This window comes from Monosiga brevicollis, genomic scaffold (genome assembly GCF_000002865.3).
Source record: "Monosiga brevicollis MX1 MONBRscaffold_52 genomic scaffold, whole genome shotgun sequence".
In the NCBI taxonomy this organism is placed as follows: domain Eukaryota; class Choanoflagellata; order Craspedida; family Salpingoecidae; genus Monosiga; species Monosiga brevicollis.
The window spans coordinates 20,684-40,476 of record NW_001865089.1 but is presented as its reverse complement, the minus strand read 5'-3'; the positions used below and the strand labels follow the sequence as shown (position 1 = coordinate 40,476).

The 19,793-nt window shown below is 54.9% G+C and overlaps 4 protein-coding genes across 4 annotated transcripts; 1 reads left to right on the top strand and 3 right to left on the bottom strand.

Annotated features, from left to right (window-relative positions):
* Positions 1–452: 452 nt before the first annotated feature.
* Positions 453–5,500, bottom strand: MONBRDRAFT_30451 (uncharacterized protein; the record flags this gene model as incomplete). The annotated part of the gene is made up of 11 exons (XM_001750890.1): positions 453–1,441; positions 1,548–1,592; positions 1,761–2,095; positions 2,226–2,440; positions 2,533–2,708; positions 2,811–2,958; positions 3,045–3,229; positions 3,626–3,735; positions 3,809–3,980; positions 4,086–4,179; positions 4,271–5,500. 11 exons carry the CDS (start codon positions 5,498–5,500, stop codon positions 453–455), a joined length of 3,699 nt encoding a protein of 1,232 aa, XP_001750942.1.
* A 1,059-nt stretch (positions 5,501–6,559) lies between these two features.
* On the top strand, positions 6,560–9,235 carry MONBRDRAFT_30450 (uncharacterized protein; the record flags this gene model as incomplete). Its single annotated transcript, XM_001750910.1, has 7 exons — positions 6,560–7,641; positions 7,904–7,977; positions 8,109–8,136; positions 8,252–8,377; positions 8,508–8,664; positions 8,803–8,908; positions 9,027–9,235. 7 exons carry the CDS (start codon positions 6,560–6,562, stop codon positions 9,233–9,235), a joined length of 1,782 nt encoding a protein of 593 aa, XP_001750962.1.
* Positions 9,236–10,502: 1,267 nt separating this feature from the next.
* Positions 10,503–14,789, bottom strand: MONBRDRAFT_12996 (uncharacterized protein; the record flags this gene model as incomplete). The annotated part of the gene is made up of 4 exons (XM_001750889.1): positions 10,503–10,688; positions 10,777–10,878; positions 11,333–11,380; positions 12,555–14,789. The coding sequence occupies 4 exons, from the start codon at positions 14,787–14,789 to the stop codon at positions 10,503–10,505; spliced, it is 2,571 nt and encodes an 856-aa protein (XP_001750941.1).
* Positions 14,790–17,057: 2,268 nt separating this feature from the next.
* MONBRDRAFT_30448 (uncharacterized protein) lies at positions 17,058–19,472 on the bottom strand (the record flags this gene model as incomplete). The annotated part of the gene is made up of 2 exons (XM_001750888.1): positions 17,058–17,354; positions 17,436–19,472. 2 exons carry the CDS (start codon positions 19,470–19,472, stop codon positions 17,058–17,060), a joined length of 2,334 nt encoding a protein of 777 aa, XP_001750940.1.
* Between the last annotated feature and the right edge of the window lie 321 nt (positions 19,473–19,793).

Here is a 19,793-nt window from a genome sequence, read left to right as displayed (position 1 = left end):
CTGATTTTTTCCGTTTTTTTTTTTTTAGTGTTAGGCGTGACTTTGTGGGCTTTACAGGTGAAGGGGTTGGACTTGATCTCATAGGAAGCTGAGGCTTGGGAAAAGGGGAGGAAGTGTCAAGCTTTTGCACCGTGGACTGGCTGTGTGACAAAGCCACGTTTTCGTTTCTTGCATCGCTGATCTGTAGAAAAATTAGTGTACTCTGAGCTTGGTTACATGCTCCGTGCTTCCGAAGCAGACCTCAGCCAGCAAGAAACGGGCAAAACATAATACGGCACCACGGTACTTCAATTCATGCAAACACATCACAGCAGGTAGCTGTGCGCCACCACGTCTACTCCACTCGGACAGCATGCAAATTTGAAGCTATTAGCCCCACCTTTGTCCCAACAGCAAGCTCGGCTTGAATCCGATGAGATAAAGATAAGAGAGGGGGGGGGGGGGGGGGATGGTCAGACGTCAGCCACGCGACGCTCACTGAGATCCGAAAGCAGGCTGCGCACTTCACTCAGGCTTGAGGTGAGGCTGGAGCGCCGGGGCGAGGACGGCCTGGCTTGCTGACGGGAGGGCGGTCGCGAGCCAGAGGGCGAAGTTGGTGAACGCAAACCGACATCCGTCCTCGGGTCGGTCCAGTGCCCCGTTGAGGAGCGATGCCGGGCGTCTCCGTGCGGAGCCGTTGCTGAGCGTGGCCTCATTGGTGCATCAGATCCAAGGTAGGTGCTCGTACTAATCGACAAACGCCGCTCCGGTTCGCGATGCTCGGGGCTGGCACTCACACGACCTGGCAGGAAACGTAGCTCGAGCACCACATCATCGACCTCTGACTCCTGCCCCGGACCCGGTATGTCAACAGCTGCAGGAGTCCGCTCCAGGCAGCCTTTTTCCAAAACGCGGGCCGCACTTTCCACGCGCGCCAACACCACATCGCCAAGCAGAGCGCGACGTTGAGCCTGCTTGGTTGCCGGCGCCACCACCGGGGCAGCGGGAGCGACTGGTGCTTGAATGTTGGGCTCGGGAAGTGGGTCGTCGGCACACACGGGCTGAAGGAGTGCCATGACATCGATCCCCTCCATGGAAAAGTCGTCATTGGGTCGGCTCGGGCCTTCCTTCGCGATGGTCGCCGAATCATTGCTGCTTTCTGGTGCAGCTGCTTTGGCAAGCGCGCATGCTTGTGACTTTTCCGTGTTGTCATGGTTTTTAGACTCCATCGGTGCTGCGTCCGGCTCTGTTGGTTCCCCTTGCGTGCTTGGGGATGAGTAGGGTGGCGGCAAACTGTTTCTTGACGAGGGACGCTTGGTTGATGAGGAGCGCTGAGCGGGCTTGCAGGCGCTCGGGCTCTTGAGTGCAGCTTGAACAGCCTCGGCAATATCCGATTTTGACAGCGGCGTCAAGTCTGTCAACATTCGCCACAAAACTTCGTTTTCCTTGGCCAACCGCTCGACTGCATAATGGTACACAGTCAAAAAACCACTCGTTGAGCAGGCCATATCCAGGCTCGGTGCACTTGGCCAACGAAAACATCAGCAGACAGTGCTTTGATAACGCACCTGGTAGATGAACAGAACCGGGCCCGACAGACTGGCGAGATGAAGCTGCACGCACAGAGAGGCAAAGCAGAAATGAGGGTAGGAGCCGGTGCAAAGGCAGCACTTGCCCGCATCGTGGCACGAAACAAGGAGACGAGGCAAGATGAAGAAACGAACAACGGCACATGTCCTCAGGTGTGGAAAGGATGTCTTCCAGATCTGCCAGGCCAGTACTTGGCCCTGAATGCTTATCAGAGGGTGGGTTATCGACCGTGGCTCCCATCGCCACTTCCGCCGCTGCCATTTTCAGTCGAGTGACCTCGCTGGATCGCGCTTCAAGGGCCGCTGTGAGTTCCTCAATCTGCATTTGAAGCTTGACCAGTTGCGAACTCATGTCATGGTCACGCGTCGATGTCGTGACAGAATCCAGCCGACCAGCCAGCTCATCTGCAATGATATTTTCTTTGTAACATATCAGGCGTGCTAGCGGCTCGTTAATCGCAATCCGTTTGAATGGTAAGGCCGCCAGGCTTGTGACTTCGCGCGCACTCTCAGCCAGCGAACGAAGCCTAAGACATGCACGCATCCAACAAGTGTGCTGATGAGCAGGCGATCAGCCGCCCCAATTGGCCACGAAGAACCATGCCGGCCGTAAGCATTGTTGCCTCGTTTGCTGAGGTGGGGGAGCACAAGCCGTACCGGTCCACATTATAGAGGCTTCCTATTTTTTTCTCATTGCCGTCGGCAAGGAAACGCAAGTCCTTCATGAACAAAGGCAAAAAATACACTCGCGGTTGCTTTTTGCTGAGCGCTTTCAGTGCATTTCGGTACGCGCGCATGTTGCGATCCGGCGAGGTGAATTGTACAAGGCGCTGGAAGGCTCGACGACATTCTTTGCTTATGTTCTCAAAAGCCTGTAGCAGAGCATGATGCCCAGCGATGAGTTGCTATTGACTTCGCAGCAATTGCCCACTCGGCAGCCGCACGAAAGGTGCGCGATTGTAACCTGTTGACAATGCTTGTGCATTTTCGCCGTATCGAGGCAGCTGATGATGGTAAAAACGGAGAAAAAATTGTTTTGCTGCCGACAATGGGTCGCGGCAGCAATAAACTTGTCCAGCATCAGCGTTTGAAGTTGCGGATCCTTGCAGGCCAGCATTTCACTTTCAATCCAGTAGTATTCTGTTCAAAAACATGTCCATAAGCAGATGCTTTGAGCCAAGGTGACGAGCAATGTTTAAAAACGAAAAACAACAACTTCGATATGAAACAGAAAAGTCGAACCAAGATCATAGCGACGGATCAGACGCTGCAAGGACGGCGAGTTGTGGTTGAGCAAGACGGCGGTGACCAATTCGCTCGGTTGAACGCGCGCAAACAGAGCTGCGTTATGTAGGGTCATGTGGTCTGAGAGCTGCTCCGCTGACACCATCTATTCGACACCCATGTTCAGGACATTGAACTAGGTGTGAGCGTCGCATTTTGGTGGCCATGCAGCAAGTTGTACATCCGACTCACGATAAGCGACACGTTGGGTTCATCGACTACAATATCACTTTGGGCGAGTTCAGCCTGCTCGCGTGCGGCCATGCGTTCAATGGTCTGCTGCAATTTTCGCGCTGCCTCTTGAGAGACATATCTTGAGGCGGCGGCCGCGACGGCAATGTTGCCCAAGATCTGCCGCATGCCGTCTTCTTCGAAATCTAGATTCAAATGGAGTATGAGTGCATGGTTCTCAGGGGCCAGGGGGGCATGCTCGTGGTCAGTCACGCTCACCTCGCCATGCCACTTCAAGCCAAGCTGTGAGCGCGGCCACTACGTGGGGCTGTGACTGTTTTGCTCGCAAGGGCTCTTTCATCTAGTTGTAGTAGTAAGGGGGCGCATGCAGAGTTCCCGCAAATGCTGAGGATGGCTTTGTCGTTGACAATCGCCAGGCAGGCGGGTCGAGGGGCGACAAAGCCACAGGGACAGAGCGGTGTGCAGGATTGAACAGACCTGGCGCCATAGTAGATGAATCAAGGTTTCCGGGCTGACGAGAGCTCGATAGCACACGACAAAATGTCGAACAAATTTGCTGTGAGCGTGTAGCATATCCTTACGGTCTTGATCTTTGAAGACGGCCCATGGCAAAGCCGCTGCAGGGTCAATAAGGTATTCAAGCAGAGCCACGGTGGAGCCAGCTTGCACCGTAAATCGATTTTCAAAAGATCTACAACAGAGCCACGGCGCGAAACTGAGGGTGCACCGTCGGTACCATGATAAGCAAGGTGATGGGGACTGACAGCTCGTTTGTCGCTGTTGTGGTAGTACTCAGACTGCGCGGCGTGACGTTGTTTGGTTGCAAGACGGGGTCTTCCACGAACTCAGCGCCGTGGCTTTCCGCGAGCGGCTGGGGTGAGGTTGCGCCTGCCGCAGCGGCATCACTGCCACCCCGCGTGCCATTGGGGCTGCGGCCTGGGATGCGCAAAGAGCGTCGCTGCGTTGGAGATGGATGGAAGGAGGGTTTATCGAGGTCAGGTTACGCTGGCAATCGTGGAGGACTAGGCGCAGCGCAGCAACTTGCCAAAATTTTGTTGATGCCTGGACGCTTTTGACGAGTCGAGTCGTCCTCGCGATCCTTCGACATGTCGAGGGTGTCCATTTCCGCTGCTTCCTGAGGATCGGGTATGCATGTACGAAAGGGTTATAATGAGACGAGGACGAGCGAGGGTGAGCGACGGTTGTGGGTGGTGGGTTGTGCTCACGTCTAGGTTATCCCGGGTGGTTCGGCGCTCATTAACGGCATCGACGAGTGAAAGACGAGGCGCGCGATCAAAGCTGGTTTGCGAAGCAGTTCTGCTTTTTGCATAATCTTGCGCGTTGGTTTGCGAGTGCCCTTCGCTTGAGGTGGAAGCCAGCGTGGCCTGGCTACCCGTGCCAGCGCTGGATCTGTCGACTTCTTGATCTCGGTTGGCATGGGTGTCATTGTCGCCATTGCGATTGTAAGTTTCGTGGGTGCTCGGGCGCTGTGCTTGGGGCGAAGGCGGGTCTGATTCGGAACCGGCAAGCTGGCTCAGGTCCAGGTAGTCGTGCGTGAAAGAGCGTTGCATGGGTGGTACGTTTTGCAAGAGGCGATGACTGCTGCGCTGTGCCACCAAAGCCAGCATGTGCTGAGACGGGGTAGACGGCAGCAGGTGGGGTCGTGGGGTGGCAGCGCTAGCCTGGGGGCCATGACTCTGTTGCCTCTGCGTTTGAATACGAGGGAGCTTGTCGTCTGCCGTCTCGGAACGGTCATCGTCGGTATCCTGGTCACTACTAGAGTCATCAGTCGTTTTGTTGTTGTCATCGACATCTTCATCGTCATCCTCATCTTCATCATCGTCAGAGGCGCGGGTGGAGGCGAGATCATCCGATGAGAGGGAAGCTGTCACACGGACTTGGGTTAGATTGGGTCCAGAGCTCAGAGCAAGGGCTCGAGCAAGCGGCGATAAGGTGACGCCTCGCGAAGCTGCATTGGTCAAGGTAACATCGGGCTGTTCCTGACTCGGCAGGTCGGGTGGTAGGTCGGGATCCTGCGCTGCCGAGCCGGGGACGATGGTAGGCTCCTGACCCTGTCCTTGGCTATGCTGAGAGCTGCAATGGGAGCCGGCCGAGCGGGAGGAGCGGCTGTCCAAGGCGGCTGTGGCGGCACGCTTATGGCGGATGGCTCGGCGGCGTCGATTGAGTTTGATGTTGTCAGCCTGCTCTGAGTAGGGGGAGCGCACGGGGGTAAAGGCACGAAGTCGGGCCTCGGAGGCAGTTCGACGCAGTGTCGTGTCTTGGGGCTTGATGGCACTTGTTCCAATCAGCCCATTCCAGGAGGCAGCGCTGGCCTGATCGCTGGTTAAATCATCGTCCAGGTCGCTGGCTGCAATTGACGATCGGGCGTGAGATGAGGAGCGTTGGCCAGCTTCTTTGTCGGCGGTCCGCGCTGGCGGCCCCATGGTGCTGAACATGTGGTCCACCTTGTCTGTCTGATGATTCAACCAGAACCACGGCTTGCGTGGACTAATGGGTAGTTACACACCCTCGCAGTCACCGTGCCAGCGTGTGTCTGTTTGCGTTGGCGCGGAAGATTGAGCCGAAAAAGACCATGTGAGGTATGCTGAGTTTGGTGTCTGTCGTCCTCTTTTTTTTCTTTTTATTGAGAAGCAGAACGGGGGAGGAGAGAGGCAGAGGAGGAGAGGGGCCGAAGAGGAGAGAGGCAAAGAGGAGAGAGGCAAAGAGGAGAGGGAGGCAGAGCAGTGTGTGTGTGTGTGTGTGTGTGTGTGTGTGTGTGTGTGTGCGTGTGTGTGTGTGTGTGTGCGTGTGTGTGTGTGTGTGAGTGACGGCGCGATCTCGCGATTTTTGAGTTTTGTCCGCAAAAATGTCCGAGCTAACGGGTGACGCAATCATTGTCAGAAACAAGTGTTGTTGAGAATGTGCTTTTCATACAGCTGTTGTCAACTTTATGGTCGGTTGTCTGTTGAGAACTATTGTTGTTGACATGTTTCCTGAGGGCCAGTTGACCGTTACTCTCTCTCTCTATCGCGCGCGTTTTCGGTTGATGTGTGGGTGTCTCGCTGTCCGTCCATCCCGTCCGTTCGTCGGTCTGTCGTGTGTGTGTGTGTGTCCTCAGTGTGAGAGCCTGACGACGACGACGACGACGACGAGGAGCGACAGCCGCTGCTAGGAACAGCCCGTGTCAGGACATTGTGTGCGTGGAACACCGACGGGGGGTGGAGGGCGAGGCTGAGACGAGTTGTGGGCCGATTCGAGGGCTCATCGACGACCTTTGCTCCTAAAAAGGATTTCCGTCCGTGCCATTCGAGACATTTGGCTCTACCCAACCGTCTCCTTGTCTTGACTTCTTGTGCCCTCACCTTCGCGCCTTGATTTGCGTCGTGCGACAGACGCGGGGTCGTGGGGGCTAGGTGTTGTCTCTTGTTCGCTTGTGATAGCAGCTTCGGCGTGCTTCTTCAGGAGGATTCCTGCACCTGCTCGACTTGTGCAGCGTCCTGCTTCCGAAAAGCACCATGAAGGCCAAAACGCATCAGATTTCCTGGCATTATGAACAGGATGCGCCCAAGCCTGTCTTTGCGGTTGATTTTCACGCTGAGCAAGGCCCTGGAGTTTATCGGTTGGCCACGGCCGGCGGTGATCGCACCGTGAAAATCTGGCGAGTAACCGCGACGCCCGATGGTGATACTCACGTCACTTTCCTTGCTGAACTGCGCCACCAATCCACTGTCAACTGCGTGCGCTTCGCACCTCACGGTTACACTCTGGCCTCGGCCGATGATGACGGCCTGGTGCTCGTGTGGACCTGCGATGAGCCTGCACCTCTTACTGAAAATGGCACGGTACCCCCACCCTTGGATGCGTCAGCGGGCTCTTCAAACGTCGCTTCGGGCTCTGGCGCAGCTCCATCGGGGCCCACCTCGGCCTTGGGGTCAAAACAGTCGCCGGCAGGGCTTGCGCCCTCTGCTACGAGTACCGGCACCGCGGTACCGACCATAGCCGAGACCAACGCCACATCCACACTTCTTGATGGCGGGGAAGCCCCCGAGCAACTCGAGCAGTGGCGCACCACACTCCGGTTGAGGCGGCACGACCAAGATGTCTACGATCTGGCCTGGGCACCAGACGGGCGGTACCTCGTCTCGGGCTCTGTCGACAACTCGGCCATCATCTGGGATGCGCAGGATGGGCACGTGGTCTCGCAAATGAAGGACCATCGCTCCTACGTCCAGGGCGTGGCCTGGTCCCCGCGCGGAGACAAGCTGTTCACACAGAGTGCCGATCGTTCCCTGAAGGTGTTTAAAGCCCGCACCACCAAAAAGGGGACGCTGCAGGTTCAACAAGAATGCACCCTTTCCACTCTGGCGACGCCCAACAAGCGCTCAGATGACACAGACAACGTGACGAAGACGCCGACAGAAGGTGATGAGCCACCGGTGGAATCCTCCGCTGCCAATGCACCACGCCTCTTTGTGGATGTCACCAAGACCACGTTTTTCCGGCGCGGCCACTTCTCCCCAGACGGCACCCTTATCCTAGCAACAGCCGGTCAAAGCGTTGTTCACACTGGCAAGTTGGCTCCCGTCGAGCGGCGCTGGTCTTGCATTCCAATGAACGCTCAAGTCCGCCCAAATCTCACTTGTTCTGGTGTCTACAGATCACGCGCGCCACCGGCCCTGCTGTCATTTGTTCCGGACATCTATGCTCACCAGGTACAGTCTTGATTCCCTTTTTTTTTTTTTTTTTTTTTTTTTTTTTCCCAATGTGCGGCGTTTTCGTGCATCTTCAAACTTTTCGGGGTGCTTCGTCGGCGATGGGGAGAGTGGACTCACATTTTTCGGCGTGGCCATGCCTTGCAGGCCGGTCCTCGAGTACCCCACAGATGAAACGGCCGTGGTTGCCCGCTTCTCTCCATGCGTCTATGCGCAACGAAGTACGTTTTTCCTTGAGCATGGATGGTCAGATCTGGGTGTGTGTGTAGCCAGGAACTAACATCTGGAGCCTTGCTCACGCCAATTTCCACCTGGTGCTTGGTCTCTGTTGGAACATGTCTGCTCCGTGTAGCACACGGTGTGACTGCCATGTTCACGGGGTATGTTGACGTGTCATCGAGATGTTTTCATTCGGCTTTCGTTATAGCTTGGTCTACCCTCGTATTATATGCCAGCCTCCTCACCGTCAGTTTGTCGTGCCGTGTGCTGGGTTAGGCTGCAACATCGCCTGGTGTGGGCCATTGCCAGCAAAGAGACGGTATTTTTCTACGACAGTCAGCAGCAACAACCCTTTGCTGCCGTGCTCAACTTGCACCTGGCTCCCATCTCAGACGTGGCTTGGTAAGGCCTTGCATGGGATGGGCTTTCCGTGTGCGCCGTGCCAAGTTCACCCTGGCTACATTGCCACGCAAGCGAGGGTCTACACGGGCCGATTCTTGACTCATGCTTCTTGACTTTGCGTCTGCCTCAGGAGTCATGATGGACGTTTGTTAGTCGTCGCGTCTGAGGACGGGTTTTGCTCTATCGTGGGGTTCAAAGCAAATGATCTGGGCGAGAAAGTGGCGCTGGAGATGCCCGTCCCGAGCTCGCCCGTGGCAACCCAGCCACCACCCACCACCCAGCCTAACGTAAGTAAAATGTGCTATTTCTTGGTTTGGTTTGTTTTGCTCGGGCCTCAACGCTCAACGTGGGTATGTTGCTCAGCGCTTTTGGTTGTCATCCCTGACCCACACCGGCCTGTCTCCTGCCTTGTCATGTCATTACAGCACAAGATTGTGCCATTGGACTGTGAGCGCGGTCCTGAGCCTGCAAAGACGGGGAATATCGAGGGGCCATCCACCAGCGAAGAATCGACAATCGACAAAGACAAAGGTACCCAGCACGCCCGAACCTCTCGCGCCCCGTGTGCGTTGCCTTTTTTTTTTTTTTTTCCTCCTACCGCTCTTTTGTCCCATCCCCGTTGCTCATCCTGGTTGCTTGGGTGGTGTAGCCAATGCCAAGGGCCGCGCCATTATGAAACGTATCGTTCCGCAAGTACTCGTGACCGAACCCACCACCAGTCAGGGAGCCTCCACCCCGGCCACTACCACGACCAACACAAAGGCCGAAGCAAGTGCGAGTGGTAACCCAGGCGCCAAAAAACCACGTCGCATTGTACCCATGACCACGACCACGACCACTGCCAAACCTCTTTCCTAGCCGAGTGCTCATTCGTTCTCACTCACTCTCACTCTCTCTCACTCTCTCTTTCTCTCTGTTGCCTCACCCTACGTTCATTTGTACGCCCAAGTAAATTGAGTTTTGATCAAAATTTCATTTGAAAACCTGGCATGTGAATCAAGAAGACGGTGATTATCCACAATGTCAGATGTCATCTATATAATCTTTTAGCATGCACTACAACAAGCGATGATTCGTTGGTTCAGTGGTAGAATTGCCGCCTGCCACGCGGTAGACCCGGGTTCGATTCCCGGACGAATCAGATTAATTTTTGCTTGTCTTTTTTTTGCTTGTCCTGCTTGCCTGCCCTGCTTGCCGTTTTGCCTTGTTTGCCTTTTTGTTCGCACATCTCATTTGGATTCTACGCCATTTTTCCTTTCCTTATGATGCAAATGATGCAGAGAAATACAATTTCATGTACAGTACATCCGGATGTATCAAGCAAAAATTTTGTGTTGGTGTAAAGGTGTGTTTTATTTTGTCATACAAATAAATTATTTTAACCTCTCTTCCCAAGCGATGATTCGTTGGTTCAGTGGTAGAATTGCCGCCTGCCACGCGGTAGACCCGGGTTCGATTCCCGGACGAATCAGGATTTCTTTTTGCCTGCCTGCCCTGTCGAACAGCTGTGAATGGCGTCGAGGTGTCGAGCTCTCTCTCTCTCTCTTTTTTTTCCTTTGGACTGTCAATTAGGTAAGAGGGTGGCACGTGTGCTTGGGATGCATCCGGATGGACTGGCGAGTCATTAGAGAAGGGGTTGAAGGTGCTTTTGTAGCGCGGCAAGCATGTCGGGGGTGAAGACGCTGGGGTTGCGGTGCCAGCCTACGCTCACGAGGGCTGCGACGTGCCGCTGCATGATTGGCACTCGAGCTTGCTGTACTCTAGCACGCGCTAAGGGCCCGTTGCAGCGACACGGCAGTGAGGCGAATACGTTTCTTGAGTCGAGTTTCTGATTTCTGTTGCCTTTTAATTGGTGTGGATGAACGTGGCCTTTGAAGCCTGGTTGTCTTACCAGCTACAGTCCACGGTGAGCAGCTTGCCAATTGTGCACCGGCTGCCAACAAAAGTTCTAGGGTCTGGATAACCGGGGTCCAAGCAGAAGCTACATGAGACACCAAGCTTCGTCATGCGTGTAGGGGTGGATCAAGCGCTTCGCACCACGGCCCTGACCTGTTGGGCATGCGGATGCTCTTGCATCAGCACTAAATCGGTAGGGAGGAGACCATCCTAAGTTGGCCGGTGATTGTCAGTGAAAGCATTGAGTGCCAGTTTCTCCGCCAGTGGGACTCAAAGGGCAGATGCGCGGGCACAGATCGAGCACAAATCGAACCTTGTTGCATACGTTGACGTCCGCACGCTCGTCTTGCACAAGAGGCCGTACAATGCCGGGATCGCCGTGCTTGCATGCGCAGTGCAAGGGCAAATCTCCTTCCTGTGAAAGATCGGGTCCATGTATCGCACCCGTGATGCCCACCGCATGCGATTTGGGCAACGATAGCAGCTGTGGCAGATCCACTTACTGTCGTTGCAGCAGAGAGGCTGGCGCCAAAGTCCCGGAGCAGTACGCGCGCGATCTCTGGGTGTGCGTAGCGACAGGCAAAGTGCAGCGGCGTCCAACCATTCTGCGCATTCGCCAAACCAAGATCAGTTCAACACAGCCAGTGGAGATGCTCTGGTGTGATTTAAGGGCCGGGGGGTGGGGTGTTGCGGGGCACGGACGCGGTCAGTTGCATGGACGTCGGCAGCAAAGCCCTGCAACAGGACACGTGCCACTTCCAAATGCCCCGCTACGCAGGCATCGTGCAGAGGGCTCCGATCTTCCTACAAAGGTTAGCCACTTGCTGTGAGAGGCGTGAGACGCATTCAAGCGTTGCAAACGCAAGGGAGGGGCCTACAAAGTCCCGTGCGTCCACGTTGGCGGCAAAATCACTCAGCATCATGGCGGCAACTTGAGCATGGCCTTGTGCACAGGCCACATGTAGCGGCGTCTCTCCCATCTAAAGTCACCCGGTCTTGCTCTTGAGCCAAATAGTATAATCATAATCAACTCAAGCAGCGCACGGGCGTTGCGCGTACCTGCTCGTCACGTGCGTCAACGTCAAGTTCGCAGTCACGAAGCAGCGCCTGAACAAGAGCAAGATGTCCATGCTCACAGGCAGCATGCAGCGGCTCAGCACCATTGCTCTACCCGGCCCGATCAGCGTGAGGCGTGGTCGTGGGCACGGTTGGGATCCGAATGGCGCAACGTTCGACCCACTGCTTCACAGGCGCGACCTGCTGCCTTGGCTCGGTCCGGGGTCGCGGCCCAGCTCTGCAACAAATCCAGCGCAGCCTGCGGGCTCTCAGCGTCACACGCTTGACACAATGCCTGCGCATCCAAGCCTGCCTGGGCTTCGGCCTCATCGTCGCGTTCCGACGCCCCCATCATCGATCGTGAAACACACACACACACACACACACACACACACACACACACACACACACACACACACACACACACACACACACACACACACACACACACACACACACACACACACACACACACACACACACACACACACACACACACACACACACACACACACACACCACACACACACACACACACACACACACACACACACACACACACACACACACACACACACACACAACCAAAAAAGGGACAAGCGTTAAGGTATTGTATGACGGTTGATACACTTTCGACTCTAATAAAGTGACAATTGATACACTTTATATTTTTGATTTGTCAGACAATCCTTGCAAGGACCATAGAGTGATCGGCTGAGGAGGAAGACAAGGTCCATCCGTCCGTCCTGTGCTTCGGGAGCCAAGCAAGGCGGTCAAGACGCTTCTGTTATAAAGAATGGGGACAAGCTGTTTTTTTAGTTTGCACGGCGAGTTGCTTGCGCAAAAGTGGCTTTGTATCTGGCTGTCACGTTCGGTGGGACGGTACTGTGGTTGACATGTGGCACGGTCAAAACGGCTTTTCCAGAGGTGTCATTCAAATCAATTTCGAGACATGTGGACTGAGCAATAAACAGGCACGTATCATATGTGGTACGTGTCGTTCAAGCAAAGCCTCAGATGCAAAAACATGTTAAAAAAAAAAGCACAGCACTCTGGGCTGCGCCAACTATCATCGCACACCACTATCATCGCACACCACTACGTATGTGTCGTTCAAGCAAAGCCTCAGATGCAAAAACATGTTAAAAAAAAAAAAAGCACAGCACTCTGGGCTGCGCCAACTATCATCGCACACCACTATCATCGCACACCACTACCGTCAGACCTGTGAGACACAAGTGGTCGGGCGTCGCCGAAGACTTGAAAGCTGCCGGACAACATCGTCACTCAAGGGCGTCTGCGCGAGTTGACCTAGCTCATCCCCTTCGGGCTGGAATATATGAAGCATGTTGAGAGGAGGCATCTGCACATCTGCTGGATCCATCGGCACACCTGCTATATCCATCGGCACACCTGCTGGATCCATGTCCATGTCATCTCGGCTGACATGCGGGTCAGCAAAGTAGCGCAGCTTGTGATGCCGGAGCATGTGCGCGCGTCCGTAAGCGTCGAGGCCTTGAACCACGACCTTCTTTCCGAGTTGCTGGTAACGCTTGCAGACTCCACGCAATGCCGAAATAGCGGAAAAGTCAGACACCAGTGCGGCGGAAAAGTCAATGACAACGCGTCTGGGGTCGTGGGCCGGGTCAAAGGCACCCCGAAAGGTTGAGGCCGAACCAAAGAACAGCGGTCCACTAAAGTAGTAGACCTTTTCCTGCAATTGGTGCGGGCTGGCTACATCAGTCCCACTATCTGCCGGCGAGGGACAGCCGTTCTCTTGGACGTCGGGCATCGTTGTTTCGGTCGGGTCGGCAATAACGATGGTAGTGGACGGGGTCGCGCCTTCGGTGCTCAACAGAGAGGCTCCACTGTCTGTTCGCTTCCTCTCTGCAGAAGCAAAGGGCAGTGGATCGCCGTTCTGGTGGTCCGGCTTCTGTGATGCCTGCGGTGTGCCCGGCTTATCGGCTTTGTCAGGATCACCGGAAGCAGGGCGCAGCTCAGTGCGGCAGTGAATAAGCTCGCCACTGGCATAGGCGTGAACCAGTGCACGCCAAACAACACCGGCCAAGACGGCATACGCCAGATTTGTGGTGACGGCTAGCACCGTGACGAGGATGATCCCCAAGCTATCAGGCCAGGCCAGCTGAAACAGCAGACGAAAGGTGGGCCAGTGGAAGGTCTTGCTGATAATGACAAAGAGAATGCCGCTGAGGCAAGCCACGGGCACAATCTCAATGGCATGCGCCAGCGCTACAACAATGATAATGAGGAAGACCGAGGCCGAGGTGGACGAAAGGCGATGTCTAGCACCGTTCATGACATTGACGGTGGATTGCCCGATCATGGCGTCCCCACCCATAGAGCTGAACAGGCCCGAAACAAAGTTACCCAAGCCCTGGGCCACACATTCGCGTGTTGAGGCCCAACGGTCACCGGGCTCTTGGAGCAGTTCAGATACCGCCTCGGAGGTGACGATGGATTCGATAGCTCCAACCATGGCGAGGATAGCGCTGTACTGCAGCATGGTGCCCCAGTCGGCTGCCTCGGGTTTGGTGGGAAAGCGAGGAGCCGCAAAATTGCCGGGGAGAGGGGCCGTTTCTCCGACTGTACGGGTCGGGAGGCCAATGGCCGGGCGATTGATTGCATGCTCAAAGACGGTCACCAGGACAAGGGAGACGAGGGCTGCAGGCACATAGCGGTGCATGGCACGCCAACGAGGAAGGAGCGCCGTGATGGCTGTGGACATGAGACTTTCCAGAATCACCATCCAGGTGCGACCATCGTTGATGGGCATCCACTCGAGCGTATCGGCACGGGCGCAAACGTCGTACGTGGCGCCCGGACACTCTTTGAAGGAGGCGAGCTGAGAAATGAGAGTGATGATGGCCAGCCCATTCATAAAGCCAATCATGGCTGTAAAGGGGATGAGGCGCGCAAAGCGGGCCAAACCCAGAATGGCGATTGCCACCTGCAAACCGCCGGTGATCATGAGAGTGATGTTGACAAGGCTGTTCACTTCCTGATCGCTAAACTGCCCGTCACGCCACACGCCACCAGGGCCCGTGAGGTCCGCTAAAATTACGGCCATGGCGCCGGCGGCGCCGCTAACCATGCATGGGCGAGAGCCAAGGAGGCCGGCGATGAAACCTATAAAAATGGTGGCCCGAAGACCGTAAATGGGGTCCAGGCCGGCGACAAAGGAAAAGGCCACCGATTCGGGAATTTGCAGGACGGCAATGGTAAACCCTGACACGAGCTCACGCCGCAGGGCAGTGGGGGCATGACGGTAGTACACAACAGCATCTCGAGTTTGAGTCGCGACTTGATGCGGGGCGGCTCTCAGAGCTGCACCAAGGGCACGCCCCGTGCTGGCCACCCCAGTGCCAATTTGGACCGCCGCATCGCATGTGGCCCCCCGTGCCGTGGTCAAGCACAGTCGCAGATGGTCTACAGTATGCATAGCCGTCGCCGGCAAGTCGGTACAGCTAATGGGGAGATGGATTCACGTCCGTCACCCAGCGGCGGCCTCAAAAGAGAACGCGCCCGCAGCGTCCGTCCACACACCGAATCAACGATTCGTTTATCAAGGACCTCTTGACAAGGAAGATGGACCAGCCCCTGTTCTTCCGTACGGATTGGAGATGCTGCTCGCGTGCCCTCGGTGCTGCCCACATGTGCAACATGGCTAGCCATGTGAGCAAGCACGCGTGGACGACGACATGTACTTGGAGCCGATGACAAGCGGGGGCGTTGCTCGTGATGAACGAAATTCATTTGCCATGTCTGTGTGATGCGTGCAATCATGCAGAAGCAAGTTTTATCTGACAATGAGCGAAGTGGACACAACTTGATCTTGATTCTTCAAAAAAAAAGAAATCAAGTGTCATGTTATGTGTTTCCGTGTGTGTGTGTGTGTGTGTGTGTGTATGTATGAGCGTGTGTGTGTGTGTGTGTGTGTGTGTGTGTGTGTGTGTGTGTGTGTGTGTGTGTGTGTGTGTGTGTGTGTGTATGAACTCGTGACAAGGCCTCTCATGAAATCAGGATCAAGCAGACCTGGCGAGAGATCAAAACCAGACGCTGGATGTCGGCTCACTCGAGCTCTTTCATCAACCGTGCGCCTGTTTTAGCACTTTTTTTTTATTTGCAGAAGGCAGCTATTTGTGTGTGAATGGCGCACGGCTGGGATTGATATCACGGCAATCAATGTCGATCCTTGCAAGCTCTGGGCATCCTTCTGATCGTAGTCGGAGAGAAACACCTCGCCAGCTTTCAAGTGTCAGCTGTCACTTCGGCCCCCCTGTGTTGCCCAGCGTCTTCTTTTTCCTTGGAAAGGTGCTTGTTGGACGCGCAACGATGAAGCGGGCCATGGGCGGCGCACGTGCTCCTGGTGGTGCGTTGTCGTCGTTGTGGCCCGACGAGCAAGAGCTGTCGAGGTGCAAGCTGCGACAGGAATAAACGGGTAGTTAAACGACATTGCCGTGCGACCGTGTTGGATGAACCATTCTTGCTGATCTCGTGTTGGGCTGCCATTTGTTGTCAAGACAATTCCTCGATCTGACCATGAGGTGCCGTGGCCACTGGTGCGCAATGGACGCGCTAGCGAGGCCCAGGAGCCCGGAGTCTGTTCATAATTGGCACGAAACACAGCTGTTCAGAGGGAGGTGAGGAACCTATCTGCGGCCCGTTGTTGAAAATGCCATCCATGATGCCGGCTGCCAGAGCGGAGGGCAAGGATGCGTTTTGCGAGTTTTGGCGCGCGACACCCCGGACGATTCTGACGGTAGTGCTGTGGCACACAGGATGGTTCCAGATGAATGAGGACACCGTGGCTGAAGCAGCAAGCAAAGTGAAAAAGATGAGGCGTGCTTTGTTTTTTTATCGTGCGACGATAGTTGAGAACAGAGGCCCGGCTGCCGGTCGGTGTGGGTGCAGAAGTCAAGGTGCGCTTTATTTTTTAAGCGTGGGCCGTTTTGAGGGGTGCACTCATGCCAGGGCTGGCGTGTGGCAGGATGGTCCCTGGTAAGAGAGGACTAGACAGTGAGCACTCCAAGAACATGGCAAAAGTGGGGCGTGCTTTGCTTTGACGTGAGACGAAAACTGAGATCAGAGACCTGGCTGCCATGTGTCAATGGGAGTGTTTGTTTTTACACGTTAGTTTAGGCCATTCGAGAGGGATACTACTGTCAGGGCTTGTGTATTACAAGGTGGTCCCAGGTGAGTTTCGACTCCGTGGCGAGCGCCACAAGCACTTGACGGAGATTATGTATGATTTGCTCCGACGTGCAACGGAATTTGAGATGGTGGACCCGGCTGCCATGTGGTGTTGGCAAAGGGGCCAAGGGCGCTTTTTTCCAGTTTTGTGTACTAATCGCTGGCTTGTGTGTCACAGGGCGTCTCAGGTGGCTTTATGACCAACACGGCAAGGGTGTCAATGAGGCCAGGTTTACTTGACATTGACGTGCCATGAAATCTCAGATTGAGGACCCGGCTGCCATTTGTCATCGCGTTTTTTTTTTACACTTTGGCTTCTCTTTGCTCGTCGGCTCTCCAATTCGACACTACCAGCAAGCGTGCCAGCTTTTGATGACTTGTTTACCCAGACACTCTCAATGTACAGATGTTAAGACCCTGTGGCAGTCATTTGTAGCGCCAAAAAGCGTTGTAGCGATGTTCTCTCGATTTGAGCTGGACAGGAGAGAAAAAAAACATCAAAAGTTGAAGCAGCAGCTCAAAACAAAGTGGGCCCATGAGCGAGCAGGCGACTATAGGACTTCAAAAGTATGTTTCTGAAGCCCTCGTATGTCCCATCGTGGTTTTTCACAAAATCTTCGGGTGAGCCGGTAAGGAAATCGGGTAGCGAGCGAGCAGCGTTCAAGACAGGTCGCCAGGTAGATCTCAAGTAACCCTCATCCCAAAAATCAGTGCTACGCAGGTCATTTGGCCAGTCGCCCTTTCGCACCATTCGCAAGAAGATGCCCTTTGCAAACATTTCCAGGTCATGTCGGAACTGGGGCACCACCTCACTCTGCAAACCACAACCAGTCGAACATGAGGGGGCTTGCACACTGCAATTCTTCCCACATTCACTGCAGCAAGCGGTACGAACCTCGCCAATCATGTCATCTGCTTGCTCACAAGGCCAGCCAGTGGGTACAACTGGCTGGCCTGTGCGAATCTCTTCAGCCGACCCCCAGTCGTTGAACAGGATTTTTGAACCCACTCGAAAATAGTTGCGGGGAAGCGGGTCACGATGAACAAGCCCGGCCTTGTGCGCGGCCTTGAGCACGTCCAAAAGCATTGATAGCTCGTGTCTTGTGGGAGGCGTGGCAAATTCCTCGCCTACAGGGGTCACGACGCAGCAGTAGGGGTGCCCTTTCGAGTAACCCTTGAGGACAGGCACATTTTCAACCTTAGCGGAACCCAGCTTGTTAAGCATGTCACGCTCCTGCTTCATGGCGGCTTCGTTCTTGAAAATCTTGAAGACGGCCGGCTTGTCATGAAAGTAGCCTTTGTACGCCTTGCAGTGCCTGCCCTCGCCGAGAAAGCAGTATGGTTGGTAATACAATGGCTGCCCATCGTTGTCAGGAATGTTCACGCGCAAGTCCACGAAACCAAGCTCACTAGGTTCCATGGTCAGCAGTCGGACAAGGGGCGCGCCCGACCCCAAATGGCCCTGTATTATGGTCTCGAAGTGAATGAAGCCGGTTCCGCATCGATATGCCCGGATGATGTGGAAGTTGAAACAGTTCACCAACGCGCCAAAGCAGAAGTGTCGATCTGGAGACAGCTCCAACAATTTATCTAAATAAGAAAAGAGTTGGCCAAGAGCCGAAGCTGCAAACTTCTTCGTGCTGCGCTTGAGCTCCAAAATGCAGGCAATGTTGCCATCCCTGTAAGGGTCTCTTGCCCCCAACACAATGTCGGGCTTGTACTGGTCCAGAGTTGCAACATCGGGAGAGCTACAAACGCGACATGGGATATTCTTTGTCTGCTTCTGGAGAAAGTCAACCCAGGCTTTTTGGAGATCTGCTTCCAAAGTGCGCTGGCCCTTTGGAATGCTGTCGGCCATGGTTTCCTGCTCCGACGTGAGCTCCGAACGGAACGGGGCCACCTCTGACTCGTCGGCTGTTTTGTATCGACCCTTCCGGGTCACTTGATTGTAATAGTCTAGATACCCGTCCCCTGAAGCCCCGGACACGACCGCACTTGCTGGCACCACCAACACGCCAGAGGATTGCTGGGGGCGAGGGCTCACTGCAGCCGCCATGGGTGAGTTCGTTTTGCTTGCAGCGTTATTCCGCGCCTGGGAAGCACGGACTACTTCGTCTTTCAAGGTCTGCAAGTACGATTCAAAGACACGGCTCAGCTCTGCGGAATGTGGACGCGAGATGACCAAGTTCACTTCGGCTTTGGCCACGTTCACTTTGGCATCGGCCACGTTCACTTTGGCATCGGCAACGTTCAGTTCGGCATCAGCCACGCCCGCCTCGGCTTGGGCTCGGTCTCCATCATTTGTAGCCGCTTCCACTTTGGCTTTGGCCACGCCCAATTCGAATTTGGCCTCGTTCACTTTGGCATCGGCCACGCTCACTTCGGCTTTGGCCACGTTCACTTTGGCATCGGCCACGTTCACTTCGGCTTTGGCCACACTTGATTCGGCTCGGGCTCGGTCTTTGTCATTTGTAGCCGCTTCCACTTTGGCTTTGGCCACGCCCAATTCGAATTTGGCCACGTTCACTTCGGCTTTGGCCACGTTCACTTCGGCTTTGGCCACGTTCACTTCGGCTTTGGCCACACTTGATTCGGCTCGGGCTCGGTCTCCATCATTTGTAGCCGCTTCCACTTTAGCTTCAGCCACGCCCAGTTTGGCTTCGGCCACCTTCACTTTGGCCTTGGCCACGCCCAATTCGGCTTTGGCCACGTTCACTTCGGCATTGGCTTGCTCTTCCGTGGCCATGGACGCCTGGGCACGTTCCTCAGCGCTGTCCAGCTTGGCTTCAGCGATGTCCAGCCTGGCTTCAGCATTTTTAAGCTTGTCTTCAGCCTTGCTCAGTTTGTCTCCAGCCTTGCTCGGTTTTTCCGTTGCTCTAGCTGGGCGCGAAGCGGCGCCGGATCGCTCGTCTGCACTGCCACTGCTCGCCATCCTAGGCATAGAAAAAAACCAGAAAAGGTGAGCAGTGCATGACTTTTCCAAAGACCGAAAACAAACATAAGTCGCCTAAGCATCTCACTACTTTTCGCGCCAAAAATGAAGTGGAACGACGTGGATTCACACCAAAAAAAAAAAAACGGCAGCCATAATGCAACAAACACGCAATTTGAATGCAATCCATGCCCTTTTGATGATCGCATCCCGTAACGGGCTCATTAAATGCATTCACTACTCTTCACGCCCAAAGTGTCTGGTTATTCAACTTCACACACACACGCACACACACACACACACACACACACACATACACGC